We start from the raw sequence: 21,543 nt of genomic DNA, 5'->3' as shown, positions 1-21,543 counted from the left end.
TATTCAAAGCAGGCTCAGTTAGTGGTACAATGGATAGAGTGCCAGGCCTGGAGTCTGGAGAACCTGATATCAAGCCACTAGCAGTGTGACCCTGGGGAAGTCATTTAATCCCATTTGCCTCAGTTTCCTCATCTTAAAATGAGATGGAGTTGGCAAACCAATATCTTTGTCAAGAAAACCCCAAATAGGGGGCGGCTAGGTGGCACAGTGGATAAAGCACCAGCCCTGGAGTCAGGAGTACCTGGGTTCAAATCTGGTCTCAGACACTTGGTAATTACCTAGCTGTGTGGCCTTGGGCAAGCCACTTAAACCCATTTGCCTTGCAAAAACCTAAAAAAAACCCAAATAGGGTCACAAAAAGTTGAACACAACTGAAAGACTAAACATCAAAAATATTTAAAGCACTGTGGTAGTTTCTGGAAATATAATGATGAAAATAAGTAAAATATTTTCAGGAAGTTATATCCTATGGAGGAAACAATAAAAAATACAAATAGAAAGCAGTGTTAACAATTCAAGAGATGGCCTTCAATCTAATTCTAGTACTTATGCAAAGTAAATTTAGAGGGAGAGATATCAATTGAATGAAATCAAAGAAGTCCTCAGCAGTTGAAAGAAATTCAGGGTTCCATATGGTGAAGGGGAGAAAAGAAAACTTTTCAGATGTAGAGAACAGTGGGCAAAGCCATGGAGAAGGGAAATAATATATTTCCTATTAGTTTCAGAAACTAAACCAGTTTGGCTGGAACTTAGATTTTTTTAAGAGAAGCTATGTAATGTGAAGGGAAAAGTAAGTTGTAGTCAGATAGTGAAGTTTTGTTTTTTTTCCACACCAAAAAAAAGTTTGTATTTTATCCTAAAGGAAAAAGCTCCATATTGGGAAAAAGGATCAGACCTGAAATGGTCATGTTAATGCTTAAAGAATATCTAGGACCTGGGTGTAAGAACTGATTGTCCTTTAATCTCTATTACTCTAGCTCTGGATCTGTACTTGCCCTTTGTCTCTTGACTTCTTCTCAGGTGTCCAATGACCTGAGATTAAGTTTTCATTCAGCTGTTCTACTGAACTGTCAAAGCACACCCAAGAGAAGAGACACATTGCTGGCATTATCCTTGGACAGCTGACCCCCAATAAAGGCAGGAACATCTCAACTACCTCAGAAGCATCTTTATATATCTATTATAGAGTCAAAGACCATTTCTATGACATACCAAAGGAAAAGTGTGGAAAGATTCTTGGTTAATAGTCATAACTACTCAATCAGGACAGCTAAAATTTTTATCAGAAGTCAAATTTATGGGACAGCTAGGTGGTGCAGTATATAGAGCACCAGCCCTGGAGTCAGGAGTACCTGAGTTCAAATCCAGCCTCAGACACTTAATAATTACCTAGCTGTGTGGCCTTGGGCAAGCCACTTAACCCCAATGCCTTGCAAAAACCTAAAAAAAGTCAAATTTAAGGAAAATCATCTAACCCCTAGAATCCATAACCACTCTATTATAAGGTCTAGCCCTTTTCAAAGTAGGTTGTTACACCCAAGATTCCTCCCAAACTCCTTTTTTGACCACTTTATTCTATCACCCCATCCTTTGGTGAAGAAGGAAGAGGAAAAATAGAGTTCAATTCAGGGAATCCTTACTGAAGAGTTGACTTTTCCTAACAAAGAGGAGAGCTGCAGAAGAAAGAATAGGAAGACTATTAGGAATGAGTTTCCTTTCATGTCTTTAACTCTAACATACCACTCTAATATCAGTGGTTCTTATAAAAATTCACTGGCTCAATCAATCAATTATTAAGTACTATTATACAAGCAATGCAGTGATAAAAACAATGGAACAGTACATACCCTCAAGGAACTTATTACAGTCTATCACATTAAGTGAAAATATGAAAAATCCAGGTAGGCAAGTCCTCTAGGAAACAGCAAGAGATACCAAATCCATGGGAAAGTAGAATCTTCAGATCATTTCAACTGGGTTGGTGAGGTCCCCAAGTTGGAAGGATGGAGAAGGAACAAGAATCTAGTTATCCAGCCAAATAGGTCAGTCATTCTCATAAATCATCCCAATCTTTCAGTAATTGGACCTCAACCTATATTGACAGTTAGGGGTCTGGTTATCTGATAAGTTAAATCAATCAGTCACATTAACTAGTTTGGGGCTTTTATGACATTGGCACCTTCATCTAATTTTGCAGGACTCAGGAACATTAAAATATAAACTTTTAAAATGTCTCATGAATAAAGGTGTTGGATATCTAGCAGGTACCATTTTTAAACAGTTCCTTCTGCTGCATTATCACATTACAATAAAAATTTGCACTTCCTGGGATTTTGGTCATGGGGTTGTCCAAATGATGATTCAAGAAGTCATAATTCTGGAAGAAGTTAGTCAAGTCCTGAAGGAGGAGCAAGAAAATGGCTCACATCACAACATGAGACATCATGACTTGAAGAGGGAAGAGAAAATGGCAAGAAATAAATATAAAGTGAAAATCTTTTCTTTAAGACACAATGTCTTCATCCTTTTATAATCCAAATCTACTGTACAAAACCTCCATTCTCTTGCCCTTTAAGAATTCAACTCATCTATATCCCAATCTATTCATCTATCCATTTATCATCTTTTTCCAAGCAGTTATGTGGCACAGGGGATAGAATTCTGAGTCTGAAACCAGGGAGACCTGACTCAGATCCAATCTCAAACACATCCTAGCCATGTGACCCTGGGAAGATAATATTTGTAAATTCACAGTATCTAACCCATAGTAGGTATAAAAATGTCTTTTTCCTTCTCTTCATCTTCCTTTTTCTCTCTAGATTTTCACTTTTTCATCCCATGTGTCTTGATGAGGGGAATGGAATTAAGACAGTATTGCTCAAGGAAGTAGAAAACTTTATTCCCTTTCTTTTTATCTCTCTACATTTGAAAGATCACAATTATAGGAACCTTAGTTCTTTTTGTAAGGAGATCATCTTAAAATCCAAATTTGAATGAAGGGTAGGTAAGTTAAGCTGCTCTCCAGGCTGCAATGCTGTGAAGATTACATCAAAGGATATTTTTTAATGTTATTCTTTAGAAATGCTATTTCTTATATTGTGAAGACCAGTGTATTATGGTATTTAAAATGAAAGAATGTAATCATTTGCAAAGGTAAACTGTGACTTCTTCTTTTTGTATATCAGAATTAGGTACCGTTTCTGCATTTGAATAGCTTTTTATTTAAGTATAAAAATTATGAAATGGAAACTTTGCTATGTTTTCATCATTGTATGGTACCAGTAAAGTATTTTTATTATCAACAACAAAAAAAGAAATGCTATTTCTTAGTGCCAAAAAGTTCTACTTCTTTTGGCATTTAAATATTCAAGTTAAGTTACATGTGATTTTAGGCCATAACTCTCTTGGATGAAGGGAAGGTAATGAGCAATTTTCAAGCTTTATTTGGGGTATAAAGATATCTTCTCCCACCTCTGCTCAGAACCTCTGGTTCTAGGAAAGCAGAGCCCTCCCACTAACCTGACAAGTCTATGAACCTACTAGTTCTTAGAGAACCCCATGTAACAGAGGACTGAAGGGACAACCTTCAGTTTCTCCAGCTTAAGAAGTATCAACAATTTCTTCTTTTCCTTTCCCTCATTCATTATTCTTTTATTATAGTGATTATGCTCATCCCCTTGCCTATTTTAATTCCCCACTTCCCATTCCTTACCTACAAAATGATCCATCTTGCTACATCTCTTTTTAGAGGAAATCGTAGATGCCAGTTTCATGTTAGGGCTATCACCCTCACCCAGTGTCTCTTCTGGGCCTCCTTCAGATTTCCAATTCAGGTGATACTGGAACTGGCAAACATCCCTGGTTTCTCTTCCTTCTGAATGTACTCCTGCTTTACAGTTTCAGTGAGTGGGTGGAACTGGATGGACATGGGACTTCAGTTTAGTTTGTGAGAGTTTAAATGATATGTCCAGAATCTCATAGATAGTCAGTACCTGAGAGCATTCAGACTTAAGTATTCCTGACCCTAACACCACTTCACATTCTACCATACTATACATAGTTATAGGGAGACATTGAGTGTGACAAGAACTTTGTGCCTGGAAAGAAATGGAGGAAAAATCATCATGAGTTTCAAGTAGGAAAATAGAGGAATAAGGAATGAAGTACCACTCTTTTTGCTTTGGGAAGCTGTGTTCTTAGACAAGTTTGTTATTGTTCAATCATTCAATTGTGCCCAAGTCTTTGGAGCCATTGGACCATACCACACAAATATTGTCCACGGATTTTTCTTAACAAAGATATCAAAATGACCAGCCAACCATTAACTGCTCCAGTGGATTAAGACAAACAAAATTTAAGTAATTTGTCCAGGATCACACAATGAGAAAATATGAGGCTGGATTTGTACTCTGCTCTTCCTGACACCAGGCCCAGTGTTCTAATTTACAGGTCTGCAAAGCAAAGGTTTGTACTAGATGGTATTGAAGGATCCATTGAGTTCTAAATCCAATTATTCCCATGATATATATGGTAAACAACAATTCTTAAGGTTTGAGCAGAATAGAATCTTAGAATTCTTAGGTAATAACAATAGAAAATGGTTTGGGCTTGCAGTAAGGAAGAACCAAGTTCAAATCCTGTCTCAGATGATGTTTGGGGTTTTTTGTTTGTTTTTAAGGGGGTTTTTTGCAAGGCAAATGGGGTTAAGTGACTTGCCCAAGGCCACACAGCTAGTTAATTATTAAGTGTCTGAGGTCGGATTTGAACTCAGGTACTCCTGACTCCAGGACCAGTACTCTATCTATTGCATCATCTAGCTGCCCCCAGATGATGTTTGTCATTCATTCTCAAAGAGGACCATGACATCAAGGAGGTGATACCATGACAAACACGTGAATTGGATTTGAGTAAGAGGGTATTGTGCTGTCACCAGTCTCACTTACTCCTCCAGAGTCATTTGAGTCCAGTGCTCAGATGTGAATCAGGACAACTGGAGATAGTCCTGAATGCAAGGCAATCAGGGTTAAGTGACTTGTCCAAGGTCTCACACAGCTAGTTAGAGTCAAGTGTTTGAGGCTAGATTTTAATTCTCACCCTCATGACTCCAAGAGCAGTGTTCTATCCACTGTGCAACCTAACTTGTTGGATATAGTACTAAGGACAAGTCATTTAACTTCTTCCAGACTCTCTTTCAGTCTCTATTTCTTATATATTTCTTCTATAACATCATGAATTAACTTAAAGCTTGTCTTGATGTATTATGGGAGGTGTTCATCTAAATCTAATTTCTGCCAGACTTCTCTTCAGTTTTCCTAGCTGCTTTTGCCAAATAATAAATCATTATTCAAATGCTATTATGTTCATTTGTTTCTGCATGCTGTATACCTAATCTATTTCCCTGGTTGACCTCTCTATTTTTTAACACCAAAACATTTTAATTGTTAATGCTCATAAAACAGTTTGAAATCTAGTACTAATAGGTCCATTCCCTTTTCATTCTGTTTATTATTACCCTTGAGATTCTTAACTTTTGTTCTTTCACACAAATTCTAGTATTTTTTTCCTCAGTTGATACTGTTTTTGGTACTTTGGGATAATATTAAATAAATAAATAAACTAAAATGATTTGGGCATTTTTAATTTATTGACTTGACCTACCCATGAGCAATTTATGTGACTCTAATTTTTAGGTCTGACTTTACTTCTTCAAATAAAGTTTATATTTTGATTCATATAGTTCTTGAATAATTCTTCCTAGATACTCTCAAATATATTATAGTGTATGTGGTTACTCTGAATAGACATTTTATTTCTAGCTCTTCCTTCTGGGTTTTATTGAAAATTACATAGAAATGCTGAAATCCATTTGAAACTACTCTATATCTTGAAATTTTGCTGAAGTTTAATTTATTAATCAATTTTTTATTTTCTCTCTAAAATTATCCATGCCAGCATAAAAATCTACAAAAAATAATAATTTTGTTTATTTTTGTCTTATTTATTCCCTTTATTTGTTTTTTAATTATGATAGTTAGCATTTTGAGGATTTTATTAAATAGAAATGATGACAAAAGTCATTTTTGCTCCACCCCTCATTTCACTGGAAAGATCTTTAATAGTTACATATAATATCTATTCTTGGATTTAAGATAACTCTTATTTATAATATTAAGGAAAAAAGCATACTTTTTCCTATGCTTTCTGGATTTTTTAACAGAAATGAATGTTGGACTTTGTCAAAAACTTTTTCTGCATATATAAAAATTCTCTTTCTGCTTTCCACAATCAAATTATTCACATATCAAAGGAACAGTACAATATATCCTTTACAAGGTGATTTAAGACTTTTTTATTTATGTCCCATTACACTTTCCATCCATTTTGGCAAAGAAACTGCTGAAGATTATAAGAGTCTATGTGTATGTTGGAGAGGGAAGTGTTTACACATGGATTTTAGTAGTTTTTTTTAAAAAAACAAAAGTTCTTTTTTGGTCCTTTCAAATAACAAACTATTGACCCATGATAGAAGTACTACCTAAAATATTACATAAGTTGGTTAACTGCTTCTTTATTCAAAAGTTCATTGTCTGTCCCTTTCAGTAACTAAGCCACTGATATATTAAAGGGGCAGTACCTTATATTTTTTTTTGTTCAATCATTTCAGTTATGTCTGACTCTTCATACCTCTATTTGGGATTTTCTTGGCTGAGATAATGGAGTGGTTCATCATTTCCTTCTCCAGCTCATTTTACAGGTAAAAAACTGAGATAAATAGGGTTAAGTGACTTGTCCAAGGTCACACAGCTATTTAGTATCTGAGATCAGATTTGAGTTCATGAAGATAGGTCCTGACTTCAGGTCCAGCATTGTACCAAAACTATACACAAGGACTTAATATCATATTTACCAAGAAATGGAATGACAGCAAGAGAGATGAAAGCTTCTACAATTGAGTCAAGTCAATATGTATTCTGGCAGACTGAGACAATGGAAAGGGTAAACAGGTGGAGGTAGAAGAGATTACAGGCTATCATTCCTCAGCATGGATTGGCATAAATAAATTGCAAAAGGCACAACTTCAACAGCCATTAACAAAGCCTAGATCCACAGAAGTGACAGAATAGCATCCTTCTAAGTATAGGAGCTGCTCAGGGTTCTGGATATTCCGGAGTCCCATGATAATGGAGAGGTGAAATCATTCCTTATTTTTTCTTATCACAGAAAACTTCTTTTTGAGAATTCTGAAATTAGAACCAAAAACTGGAATTCTTCTTCTTTTTTTAAAAAAGGGGAAATGACAGGATTTAAATCTAGATTCTATGCAGCAAATCTTATGAGAAATTTGTCTAAAACGAGTTCCCAAAGTTTATGGTCTACTTTCTTGACTAGAAACTAAGAAAATAAGGAATCTTCCTTCTGAAAAGTGACTGCTAAAACCCATGCCATGGGCCAAAGAATACTAAGGAGATGAAGAAACTTGGGGTCAGTATTTACTATTATTATAACAAAGGCTGACCCTTACATGTATCTTAAAGAGAGAAAGAATAGAAATTTCTTGCCTCTTCTCACCTCATGCTTTTTTTTTTTTTAGGACTTTTTGCAAGGCAAACAGGGTTAAGTGGCTTGCCCAAGGCCGCACAGCTAGGTAATTATTAAGTGTCTGAGGCCAGATTTGAACTCAGGTATGCTTTACTCTAGGGCCAGTACTCTATCCACTGCGCCACCTAGCCACCCCTTCACCTCATGCTTTTAAAGGGAAATTTTAATTCCTGCCAGGAGGGGAAACAAGAGGTTGGAATCAGAAACTTGGACATCCTATTCTTCCCAGAGAATAGTACCTAACTGAAATTTTCTGTCTCTGGACCATTAAATATTACTGGTTCAGGAGATGTAGTTTTCAGATTCAAGCAAATCTTCTGATCTCTCTTCTTTATTGGGAAAGAAAAGATAACCTCAAGCTTTGTATCCAAAGTTTGACTCTCTTCTCAACAGATACCAATTCCACAATGAACCCATGTACTTAGTAGTAATGAAACTCATTTATCTAAGTCAATAGTAGAGAAAGTAGACTTAGGAGATTATGTAGTAACTAGATAATGCACAGAGTTAATAAATTCTCCCACTGGCAGTGAGATATCAGACAAACAGAAAGACATAGATAGAAACAAAGATGGAGAGACACAGAGACAGATAAAGTCAGAGAGACAGAGATGAGACAGAGAGAATATGTGTCTCAGTTCTCACCCATAGAGAAGTTTTCCAAAGTCTCTAGAGTAGTGAGTTGTGTTTGGGGACTTGATAGGAACTTTATTAATGGCTTTTGAGACTCAGGGTACATTGGGAAGATTCAAAATGGGACAAGGAATCTAAAAATAACAAGATTATTCACTTTTTAATAAAAGACAAAAGTTAATTGTAACTTTCCCCTTTTCTTCATTATTTCAAGCCCTTTTCTGTTCTCTTACCCCTAGGCCACACTCTACTCCCTCGAGAATCTATGATTTTTATCAATAGCAACCTCCTGATATGATGACTGCAGGGAAAGGATTTGCAAATGAAACCTTCCATATCTGTCTTCTCCATTAGAACATGAGCAACATTAGAATTAGACATTAAAGGGATGCCCATCAATTCAGGAATGGCTGAACAAGTTGCTATATATGATTGTAATGGAATACTATTGTGCTATAAGAAATAATGAAAAGGACACTTCCAAAAAACCTGGAAAGCCTTACACAGTAAGGAAAGTGAACAGGAGAACATTAAACAGAGTAGCATCAATATTATATGATAATCAACTGTAAATGTCTTAGCTATTATCAAAGACACAAAGATACAAGATACAAAGATACAAGACAGTTCCAAAGGACTTACGATGAAAAATTCTATTTACCTTCAGAGAAAGAATTGATGGGGACTAAATGCAGTTTGAAGTATACTATGTTTATTTTGATGGGGAGGTTTCTGTTTTCTTTCACAACATGACTAAAATGGAAATATATTTTGCATGACTACTCATTTAAAATCTATATCAAACTGCTTGCCATTTGTGGGGGGGGAAGGAAAGAGGACCAAAAGAACTTAGAACTCATAATTTTAAAAACAAATGTCCATCAGGCAGGTGAATTGGATTGAGTGAGGGATGCCATACTAAGTCCCCGGCCTCACCTCCAGAGCCATCTAGGTCCAGTGATCGGAGGGGAATTAGAACGACCAGAGATGGCCCTGGACATGAGGCGTTCAGGGTGAAGTGATTTGTCCAAGGTCACATAGCTAGGGATTTTCAAATTTCAAGTGTCTGAGGTCAGATTCAGACGCTAAATAAGTACCTGATTGATCTTGGGCAAATCACCTAATTCCATTGTCTTGCAAAAACCAAAAAAAGAAGAGAATGACAGGGAAAGATTGAGAGGTAGCTGTTAAAAAAATTATGTACGGATGAGATGGAACATCTGGCCAAGTCTACACAGCCAAACTGTACCATCTCCTCGACTGAGGTGATAGAGAGCACACAAGGAGGCAGCCATGTACGGATGTCTATGTGGTTGGGGCCGGAATGATCTGGGTGAATCTTAGGGTGATGCTATCCCTGGCCCAGCTGCTTCCCTGGGCGCTGCCTCTGGGAGCCCCCCTGTTCCAGCAGCAGGTTGACAGAGGGGGCAGGGAGCCCCCTGCCCAAGCCCACACCCCAGTTTAAGGGCCATTACCTCTAAGGCCATCTCCTGGAAATCATTCCCAGTATAGTTGACCAGATTGCCCAGCCTAAAAAATAGGACAGTAGAGGTTCTGAGGATTAAAGTGGCAAAACTTCAAAAAAAAATGTCAAAAATGTTTTTATATATAATTGTGGAAAAAAGTAAAATATAAAAAGTGAAAAAAGTGAACTCCTTCAAAGAGCTCACATTGTCCTATATATCTGTATCCTTAGTATTTAGCATAGAGTTTTGCATATAGCAAGTACTTAATAAATGCTTCATTCATAAAGTTATCTCAATTTCATCATATCAAAATAAAATCAACAATAGTCACTGGAAAGCATTCTAAATTACTATTGATTAGAGAAATGCAAATTAAGATAATTCTGAGCTATGATCTCTCACCTATCAGATTGGCTAATATGACAGAAAAAAGAAATGATAAATTCTGGAGGCTATATGGAAAAAGTTGAGGAAATAATGCATTGTTGATGGAGTTTTGAACTACTCTGATCATTCTGCAGAACAATTTGGAACTATGCCCAAAGAACTATAAAATTGTGCATACCCTTTACTCAGCAATATCACTATTAAGTCTGTTCACACAGGAAATCAAAGAAAAAAGGAAAGGACCCGTTTGCACAAAAATATCTATAGCAGGCTTTTTTTTAGGTGGCAAAGAATAAGAAATCAAGGAGATACCCATCTGAGAATAGTTGAACAAGTTGTGGAAATGACAGTGGAGGAATACTCGAAGGATAGTTTCAGAAAAACCTGGGAAAACTTATTTGAACTCATGACAAAGGGAATATTGTACATAGTAATAGCAATATTATAAGGATGATCTACTATGACTTAACTACTCTCATAAGAAACCGATCCAAGTCAATGCCAAAGGACCATGACGAAAAATACTACCCACCTACAGAGAGAATTTATGAACTCTGAATGAAGATTGAAGCACACTTTTTTGTTTTATTTTTCTTGTTTTATTTTTGTCTGTGTTTTCTTTTGCAACATGGCTAACATAGAAATAAGTTTTGCATGATTTCACATATAAAAGTGGTATCAGACATAGCACTTTTTTTAATTTTTAAATTTAAATTTTTAATTTTTAAATTTTTAAATTTTTAAAAAATTTATTGTTAAAAATCTTTGCAAGCAATTAGGACATATTTAATGAAATAAATTTTTATATGTATTTTTAAATCTTCCAAATAAAGCATTTCAGTATATTTTTAATCCATTTGTTAAAAATATCCAAATATAATTCCTTCTGAAACTGATTGACATGAGAAAGCATAGCAATTTACTAACTGAATTTAAACAAAAATCTTTGCATGACTGGTAGAAAATATTGAAAAACTTAGTATCGGGGGTGGCTAGGTGGCACAGTGGATAAAGCACCAGCCATGGAGTCAGGAGTACCTGGGTTCAAATCTGGTCTCAGACACTTAATAATTACCTAGCTGTGTGGCCTTGGGCAAACCACTTAACCCCATTTTCCTTGCAAAAAAAAAAACTTAGTATCATGACTTATAATTGTAGCCAATAATACACTTCTTCCATTTGAATCTACATGCTCAGGGGATTTTATGTAATCCAATCTCATCATTTTAGCCATGAGGCTAAATGACTTTATCCTCAAAAAATGACTTTGTCCAATGCCATATCATTAATTAATGGCACAGCTAGGAGTATAACACAGGTCAGACTTATTCTTCTATTACAGAATGACAGAACTGGAAGAGAACTTTAAAACCATGGAGAGCAGTTCCTTCATTGTAGAGCCAGGGGGCTCAACTAATTTACCTAAACATACCATCTTACATACATTTCACTGGGGTCTTCACCCTTATATTCTTTTTCCTGTTTCCCAGGTGAGAAGAGAAATTTGACTTCTCACACCACTTAGTGAACTGGGAGTGATCAACTATAGTCTTTCTAGTGAGATAGCAGACTTTTCTCTCCAGATCCTAGGAGCACTGCAATAGAGCCTAGATAATCCTAGTTTGATAAATTCTAAGGATTACTGGGCTTTGCCATTCATCAAGTCAATAATGAACCCTTGGGAATTCTAGAACTTTCTAAAAGCCTCAGATATAAATTATCACATATATATATATATATATAAAATACATATATATATATATATATATATATACATATATATATATATATACTATCATCCTTAGTACCAGACTAAACACAGGTGCTTAACAAAGGCTTCTTCATTAATTTATTATCCCAAACTACCCAATCTTTTCTTGTTCTGGTTTCCTCATCTACTCTCCTGCACCAATCACAACCTTGATTACTGCCATTTTCACCCTGTTATTCCACAGTGCTGGTTATGGAAGTACCCTGTACTTCTTCTAGCAATCTCATTCTTATTTATATGATAGCTTCAGAAAAGATATTTTTTAGAGTGGGAAGACTAAGTCCTTTCCAAAATATCGTGATTAAAGTCTTATCTCAATTTTATCTTATTGTAAATACAATAGGCAATCTCCACAATGAAAACAATTTTAAAGCCAAAACTTTTCAGGAAAATGTTAGTTCCATAGAGACAGGAATTTTTTCACTTGTTATCTATATTCTTTAACCTAGGAGCCTAGCATAGAACTTGGTCAATGCTTAACAACTCAATAAATGCTTGTTGGTCAGTTGTGGCAGGACATCCCCAAATAGAGGTAAACAGAGATAGTGAGAGACTCTTACTCCATTATCCCCATTGCTTGTTTCTTATTTACTACTTTAAAAAAGATAATTTAAATCAAATATTGAATTGTAAATACTGAATCAAATACCTTGTAAACTGTAGAAAGTTAATATATATAATGTGAAGAAAAAAGTCAATGTTGTAAAATTCCAAAAACAGAAGCATAACCCTAAAGAAGAACTATTTGAAGACAGCCCATCCTACTCCTTTGCAGTTTAGCTGCATCTATTTCCAGATTTTCTTTAATGTACTGAAGAGTTTTGATAAATTTTTCTTCCTTTATTTCTTTTTTTTAAATTTCCTTAAAATATTATTTGTTGTATGAGATAGCTCTCTAGGAAGGGAGAAGGATACTGGGAGAAATTCTGGTGATATAAAAAAAAGATGTCAATCAAAGTTTTTTTTTAAAGGAAAGTTAATATAATGTTTGAATAGCTATAATTGTTAAGTTTTCCTTACAAAAAACTGAAACATGTCTCCTATTTCTGCATTGTGGAGTCAAATAAAATAAGTCTCATCCTCATTCCATGTGACATCCCTTCAAATATTTTCTGACCCCTCCTTGAAGAATTTGAGAGAAACTATACAGTTGGTCAAACAAGCTTTGGAGTCAGGTCCTTCTACTCTTCCTATTTCTTGCATAGATTCTTTAACTAACAAGAACAATTAATAATGAGCACTATAAAATGAGCTGATGGACTCTTAGTCATGGAACTGACTCTCTGAGTCCTAAATCAACCAAAAACTAGACAATTTTGCAGATGTGATTTGGTGGATAGAGAGTTGGGCTCAAAAGAGTCTCAGATGCTTACTCTGTCTCTGCAAGTCATGTAAACTCTGGCTACTTCAGTTTCCTCATTTGTAAAGAGGGAATAATTATATCACAGAGTTGTTTTGAAGATCTAATGAGATTATGTGTAAAGTGTTTTAGAAAACAATGTACTATATAAATGATTGCCTTTTAGCTATACTTATTAAATTAAAATCTATATGTGAAAGAGGGGATGAAGGAGACAGTGGAGACACAGGATAGCAAGGAAGGGAAACTAAAAATATTTCTTTCTTAGGAATTCTTTCAGAAATAAATATTTATCACTTTGGAAAGGTATTTATATATAAAAGATCTTTATGATGGTCATTAAACCAAAAACATTCTAACCCTGATGTGAAGAAAGGAAGAATAATTAATAGAAGTCATCCTAAAACTTGCAGATTCCATAGCAAGTTAGGAATTCCATAGATTATACCATCTCTGCCTTTACCTTTTAATACTATCATTCCTCCCTCTAAGAAGGGAAGGGGAATAGAGAAAATATAGCACTTGCTACATGCAAAGGTACTATGATAACAATTTTATTACAAAATATTATTATATCATATCATATATATATTGTTTGAATATTATTATTAAATATTATTTCATTTAATCTTCCCAACAATCTTAGGAGAAATATATTGTTATTATCTCCATTTTACAGCTGAGGAAACTGAAAAGAAAAGTTAAGTGACTTAAGAGCTAATGTGTGAAGTTGGTTTTGAACTTGAGTCTGTCTGACTCCAGACCCAGCTCTCTAACCATTGTATCATCTAGATGCCTCAGAAGACCACTGAATGACATAGAAGACTGAAAGTAGTTCTGGGTTCAGTTCTAGACCTATTACATTGACCTTAGATAAGTCTCTTTATCTTTGTGGAACTAATTTTTTTTAATTTTTCATCATAAAATAAATGGGGCTGGGGGGGGTGGCTAAGTGATGCAGTGGCTAGAGCACCGGCCTTGGAGTCAGGAGTACCTGGGTTCAAATCCAACTTCAGACACTTAATAATTACCTAGCCGTGTGGCTTTGGGCAAGTCACTTAACCCCATTGCCTTGAAAATCTAAATAAATGGGGTTAAGTGACTAGCTAGCTAGCTAGATAGATAGATAGATAGATAGATAGATAAATGAATGAATGAATGAATGAATGAATGAAGGGGACTCAATGTTCTCTAGCTTACCTTGCAGTTCCAAATTCTATATTCTGTCCTACATGGAAAAGTGTACTTTCAGCATTTGAATTACAGCTATGAGAAATCCTTTAAGTGGATGAAATAAGAACAGCAGTCTTATGGACAAGATTCCCAGACAAAGGGTTTCAAATTTCATACACTCATCAATATGCCTTTGTGGGAAGGTAACCAAAGAAATAGAAAACAGGAGAGAAGCAATTAACATTAGAACTTTTATTTCCTCCCTCTGTCCCAAATATCCCACCACCACAACATTTCTTCAAAGAGAAGGGATATATACTTGGAATAGGATCTAGTCCCATGCTTAACCTAGGTACTCAGTACATGAGAAACTAAGGATATATGTTGGGTAACAAGAAGTACCAGAAGTTGAAGGGAGGTATGATTTCATGAATTTTGTCAGATAGTGAGTGATGAGTCAAGGTTCCATCACTCAAGGTGTATTGGCTTCAAAGGGCGCCCTCCACAGGCCACAGTGATTTGTTTCTTAGCACTTTTCACCCGGTATTTGCATTTGCCTGGCTTGGAACCTCCCAAAATGCTGCACTTGGTGATGCTCAGGGGATGTTTGCTTTTGTGACAGTTGTGCATATTTTGGTTTGCACATTGAGTATTTGCCTCATGGCAAATATTCTGAATCTCCTTGTAAGATTCATGCACGAAGGTATTGACTGGCTTGCATTTCACTTTTGTCATGCCCCGTTTCGACATCATCTGGTTACAGTATTTTTTTCCAGGATTGCCTTTATTGCCTGAATCCACATGCTGCCTCTTAAACTTTTCTTCTAGGGTCTCTGCTAAGGATTGCTGGCTCAGACCCAAGACCAGCAGAGCCAGAAAGGACAACAGGAAGAGTGACCTCTCTGGATTCATTGCAGCTTCACTCCAAAAGGAATTCTATCTAGGTAAAGAAGGGACATAAATGAGGAAAACATATATCTTGTAAAAAGAATCCTGATCCTAGAGACACAGGAAGACTTCTGTAAGTCTTTGGGGAACCTATTTCAAAAGCTCTTCAGTGAATACTGTATAGTGAATTCTATAGATAGATGAGTAATAAGTAATAAGTAATGATTAAATCTATTTTTTCAGATAAAATTTTAAGTGTAAAATTTTGATGGCTGTCAGATCATTATGGAATGTTGGTCATTTATATAATCAAACATATTTCACTAGGCATTTAATAATCATAAAGCCTAGATATAGGGCCTAATGGGTTTATTAAATAATAGCCCAGCCTTTATCCCTACCATAGCCTTTCTGGCTATTAAATCCCTTCATAGTTTATCATAGTCATTATTTTACCAAGCAGCAAAATCTCTTTTCCAGGTCAAAAGGGATTCTAACTACCTGAGAGATACCCCAGTAAGCAGAATACCTCAATCCCTTAGTCATTCTGAATCACCTGCTTTAGCATTTTCCTCTTCCCCATTCAATGTCTACTCCCTTTCAACATAGATGAAGTATTTTCAAAATGTGAGGAAGATTGGGCTGGGAGTAGAGGAAAATGAGCTGGGTTCCCAGCGATGAAATGTATAGTAGTCCTTCAAATATGCTTTAAACTCTATCAGTAGTTATTAGTATTATGTGGTTCAGAACTAGAAGAGACCTTGTAAATCATTTATTCCATACAATATATTTTACTAATAAAAAAATAAGAGATTAAGTAACTTTGTTGAAATTTATAGCTAGTTAGTAAGAGCCAGGATTTTAATCTAGGTTTTCTTACTCCAAATCTTGGGCTCTTTATTATGTCATTCATTATTGCATAGTATGAGATCTACTAAAGCTCTCATCATATCCTCAGATACCTAACATAGCCTGAAGGAAAGGATACACCAATACCTTAAAGGTTATTTAAAGGACATCATTTCCTCCCCAATATGATTGCCTTCCTTGTCCCATCTTCAGAGTGACCTCAGCTTCCCTTTTTCTTCTTCTTTCCACAGATTTTCTTTCTTAAGTTTTTCCACTATAAGTCTCTTAATTACAATTATGCTTTGACTCTAGATGCTCAACAAAGAATATTTCCTTAGAATTACCCTGGGCCCTCATTCATATTTGGTTTTCCTAGTTTATCTCCTAAGTATGGAATGTCTCTAAACACAACTGAGTCACACTAGGATCCATTAATTTTACAGATAAGTAAAGTGAAGTCAAGGGAGAAAAAATAATTTCCTCAAAGACAATAACGTTCATGACAGAGATGGGATTATGCTTTCCAAGGACCATCTTTACCATTCTTTCCACTGTACCATGTTGCCTCTATCCCTCTCCAAGGAGAAGTAGGAGTAAGAAACAGTATTGACAATTACCATCAAACCTCTTTCTCAGGAATTGGCAGGGAAAGAGAAGAAGCTTTTTGACTTTAAGCTTGGTAGTTTTGATAATTCAAAGAAAGGAATAGGGAAAACCCATTACAAGGAGTAGATATTTTTCTGAAGCAGTCTAGGAATTTCTCCCACATTGAAAATAAAATCTTATCTACTACAACTTTCATTATTCAAAAGAATCCTTTGGAAGAAAGTTGTAATGAGATGTGATCATTTTAAGGATGATTTGTTTTATTTTTTTTTTATTTTTTTCTCTTTGTCACAAATTGCCTCACAAATTTTATGTCCCAAAGGGATTCTTTTCTGGATTAAGTTCTACCACTTACTTCTAGGAACTCCACAATCCTGCTAGGTTTGGTAACAAACTTTGAGAAAGGCATTTTGTCCCTCATAGTCTCAGTTTCCATCTCTAAAATGAGTGTACTTAGGCATCTCATCACCCAAACTGTTAGGAATAAGTATCCTGTATACTCTAAAAAAATTATCAAATGCAAGTTATTTTATTGTCTAATTTAAACTTCCCTTATTCAACCAAAGTAAGTACTTATTGACTTAATCTATGTGTTCTTCTTTGTGAGAGGGGGATGAAATTGAACTGATCAACATCTTTAACATCAAATCATATCTTCCTAAGGACTTAACATCATATAAATCTTGAAATTAACAATAGTGTTATTGCTGAATCCCCAAAATTAAAGTCCCAAATACAATTAAGTGAGGATTGAAATCTCTTGTTCATGTCTGATCCAAACTAAATTGCTCTCAGTCCTTGTTCATTCATCAACAATTTACCCAACTTCTAGTATTCTATGTCTTATGTGATGATATCCAGGTAACAGAATGCATCTCCCTTATCTATCCCTAACCCTGAGTTTTTATATGTACCTCCGGTGACTTAAGGGAAAGAATGAGTAAGATAATTTGTGAGATGCATGTGTCATAACCACATGGGGCAAATGAGAAATCCCTTAAGGAACAGGGAAATTGAATTCAATTCATAAGAGAGGCATGTGAAGACATAACTTCCCAGCAATCACAATCATCTCTCTCCATCTTTGAGCCCTTAAGAATAGTCATTGAGAATGAATTCAGTATAGGTATCAGGATAAAAATCTTATATGGTGTATGAGAGGTATTGTGATAGCTTTGAGGATAAATATCTGTTTATTATAAATCCCATATTTATGCTTTACTCTTGCACATAAAATTGGAAAGTCTTCCATCTGTCCCAAGAAATTCTTTCAAGTATCCTCCTAAAGCTGGCAAGATAGTGTGAAATAGTATGAAAGACTATCTGTATTTTATATGTATTTAAATAATAAATTGATTCATCTCAAAACTCATAGTTAGGGGCAGCTAGGTGGCATAGTGGATAAAGCACGGGCCTTGGAGTCAGGAGTACCTGGGTTCAAATCCGGTCTCAGACACTTAATAATTACCTAGCTGTGTGGCCTTGGGCAAGCCATTTAACCCCATTTGCCTTGCAAAAAAAACTAAAAAAAACCCTTATAGTTAATTTCAAACAATAGCAAGAACTACAAGTTGAAGGAAAAAGACAACCTTGAGGTACTAACAATGGTATTATTAAAGGTCCATAATTGAAATTATAAGTGTCTCAAGTTAAATAAGTTTACTATGCTAGAAATTTGTTATGGAGAGAGCTAATGTGTCCTTTCTCAGCTCTAATTTTCAATAAAATAAAAGAAGTGAGCAACTAGCATAATTGAAGAATTCAGGATCCAAAGGCCCATATAATACTTGAGACATGAAAAAAACATTCTTTCTGTAATATCTCCAAGTGTTCATCTAAATTTAATCTATATGAGGACATTCAAAAGAGAGAAACTCATGACCTCTGGAAGGAGCAGATTCTGTTTTGGGAACAAACATATCTTTGCAATGGCCATCAATTGCTCCTGGTTTTACCCTTTCAAGTCTAAAAGAATAATCTAATCCTTCTTTCACAAGATAGTCTTTCAAATATTTAATGGTAGCTCACTTATAACTTCAGTTTCTTCAATGATTTTCAGAGGATTTCATTTCAGATGGCATTACCCTGGCTACTCATTTCTGGGTTTATATGTTTATATGTCTTTCTTAAATGACAAAGTCTAAAACCAAACACAGAATTCAAGGAATACCTTTACCAAGACAAAGGATAGAGGAACTCTTGTCTCCCTTGTTCTAGCTCTTTTTACAATTAATAATAGCACTAGACTTGAGTGGTTGCTCTTATTGTGTTTGAAATCTATTAACATATTCAAATATTTTTCTTTTTTAATACTTTGATATTTGATTTTGTTTCTTTCAGCAAAAATCTGTTTTCACACCCTTCTTCCCATCCCCACCTCAAGCAATTAAGAATAAAAGAAAAACAAAATCCATTATAAACATGTATGATCGAAGCAAATTTCATATTGTCCCCCTCAAAAAATTGTCTCATTCTGCACTTTGAGTCTTTCACCTCTCTATGAGGAGGTAGCCAATATGGTTTATCATTAGTTTTCTGGAGTCCTGGTTGGTCATTATGCTGATAAGAGTTCCTAAATCTTTCAAAGTTGTTTGCCTTTACCACATTGTCATTGTATAAATTGTGCTCCTAGTTCTGCTTGCTCTCTGCATTGGTTCATACAAGACTTCACAGGTTTCTCTGAGAGAATTCCCTTTATCATTTCATATAGGGCAATAGTATTCCATGAAATTTATATACCAAAACTTGTTTATTCATTCCCTGGTTTATAGGAATCCTCCCAAATTCACATTCCTTGCCTCCCCCAAAAAAAGAGTTAAATATTTGAGAACATCCCTAAAGTTTGTTTTGCCTGGGACTAATCTCTGTTCTAATTTGCCTTTCCTCTAATTTTCCTTCACCCTTCATCCCTTTCCCTCTTGATTACCTATTGAGTAAAATGTATTTCTATATCCAAATCTGTCTCTGAGTATTGCTTTCTTTGACCTATGAAGTGGGCTATTCCCATCCACTTGTTGTTTGTAGAGATATCTTCTGATACACCCTGATTATATAGGATAATTTTTGCTAGCCTTACTTTCCCTTCCCTTCTCCCTTCCCCAACAGAATATTTCCCTTCTCCTTTTCTTTCCATTTTTCTCTTAAGATTATCAAGTCATAAAAGAACCATTCCCAGGTCTTGTCTATTTAAATTTCCTCTGTGACACCCTGATGATGATAAGGTTCAGTGGAGACATAGGTATTATATTCCCATGTAAGTAGATAGCTCATCCTTGTTTAAACCTTTATCATTGTTTATTTATGTATACCTTCCATTTGGTTTTTCTGTTCATTCCTATGTTTGAATTTCAAAGTTGCTATGCAACTCTGCTCTTTTCATCAGGAATGCTTGGAAGTCTTTTATTTCATTAAAAGTCTATTTTTTCCTTCTGTAGCATTATGTTCAATTTTTCTGAGTACATTATTCTTATTTGTAAGCCTATACTATAGACTAAAAGAATATTATATTCCAAATTCTCTGTTCTTTCTAGTGATGGTTGTTAAATCATGTGACCCTGACTGTGTCTCCTTAAATTCTTTCTGGCTGCTTATAGTATGTTTAATTTGATCTAGAAACTCTGTATTTTGGTTATGATGTTCCTGGGAGTTTCATTTTGTGTTCAGTGAATTCATTCTATTTCCACATTGCTTTCTGGTTCTAAAAAAATGGATAGTTTTCTTCTGAGGTTTCTTGTAATATGATATAAAGGATATTTTTATGCCATTTAAATAATTCAATGATTCTTAAATTTTTTCTCCTCACTTGTTTTCTAAGTGAGCTGTTTTTGCTATGACCATTCTTAACATTAGCTTCTATATGTTCCATCTTTTGACTTTGTTTAAATATTTTTGTTGCCTCATGGAGCTATTGACTACTATTTGGTCCATTCTAATTTTATGGAGTTTGTCGGATGGACAAAATTTTCATTATCTTAGGCTAATCTGTTAATTCCTTTCCCAATTCTTTCAATCATAGCTCTCATTGGAAAAACAGAAAAGTAAGTTCAAAGTTAGAACTCAAGATGTTTTGATCTCATGAGGTTCACTAAAATAATAAAGAAGAAATAAGCAATACGATTATCCATTTATCAGAAAATAAAACTCAGGATATATTGTATGGGAAAAAACAATGAAGAGGACAAAGAAAAATTTCTTAGAAAAGGATACAGTAAAATAAAATTTCTAAGTATAATAACTTGGAGGAAAAATATTGAGCTAATTGCTTAATTGAGTGGAGAAAGAAAAGGAACAAAAGAAGAGGGACAGATTTTTAATAAATAATTTAAATAAGATAAAAAATGAAATAATGGGGAAATTGGAGTGAGGGAAGGGAGTCTGTGGTAATAGACACATTAAAACAATTCAAACAAAAATAATAGCATAGGCAAAGTTAACTTAATAAGAGAAAGATTTTTTTAAAATAAACTAATTGAGAAAACTAATAATAATAATAAAACTAATTGAGAAAACACAGATCTAATAATTGCAACTTTAAATATGAATTTGTAAAAAAAGAACAAAAGAGCAGTGACAGAATATGTAATGCAAAATTCAGTTGTTATATACAAAAAAACAAAAACATATCTAAAAGTGAAGACATACATAGATCATAGATTAAGAATTAGAAGCTAGAATAGCTTAATCAGGTGAAAACAAAAAAGTAGGAGTTGTAATTATTCTATCAGATGAAGAAAAAATAAAAATTCAGTATAAATTGAAATAAACATAAATACTATATTATGTTTAATATTTATATTTTCTATATTATGTTT

At 34.8% G+C, this 21,543-nt stretch overlaps 1 protein-coding gene across 1 annotated transcript; it reads right to left on the bottom strand.

Annotated features, from left to right (window-relative positions):
- Positions 1 to 14,857: 14,857 nt before the first annotated feature.
- On the bottom strand, positions 14,858 to 15,301 carry LOC141522793 (ribonuclease pancreatic A-like). Its single transcript, XM_074236240.1, has one exon. It carries the CDS (start codon positions 15,299 to 15,301, stop codon positions 14,858 to 14,860), a length of 444 nt encoding a protein of 147 aa, XP_074092341.1.
- Between the last annotated feature and the right edge of the window lie 6,242 nt (positions 15,302 to 21,543).

The sequence above is a fragment of the Macrotis lagotis genome, chromosome 4 (assembly GCF_037893015.1).
Source record: "Macrotis lagotis isolate mMagLag1 chromosome 4, bilby.v1.9.chrom.fasta, whole genome shotgun sequence".
NCBI classification, from domain to species: Eukaryota; Metazoa; Chordata; class Mammalia; order Peramelemorphia; family Peramelidae; genus Macrotis; species Macrotis lagotis.
The sequence above is the reverse complement of the archived record's forward strand: the minus strand, read 5'-3'. Positions and strand labels throughout refer to the sequence as shown.

Coding starts and splice junctions, on each gene's coding strand:
- LOC141522793 (XM_074236240.1), bottom strand. CDS start 15,301: ATGAATCCAGAGAGGTCACTCTTCCTGTTGTCCTTTCTGGCTCTGCTG.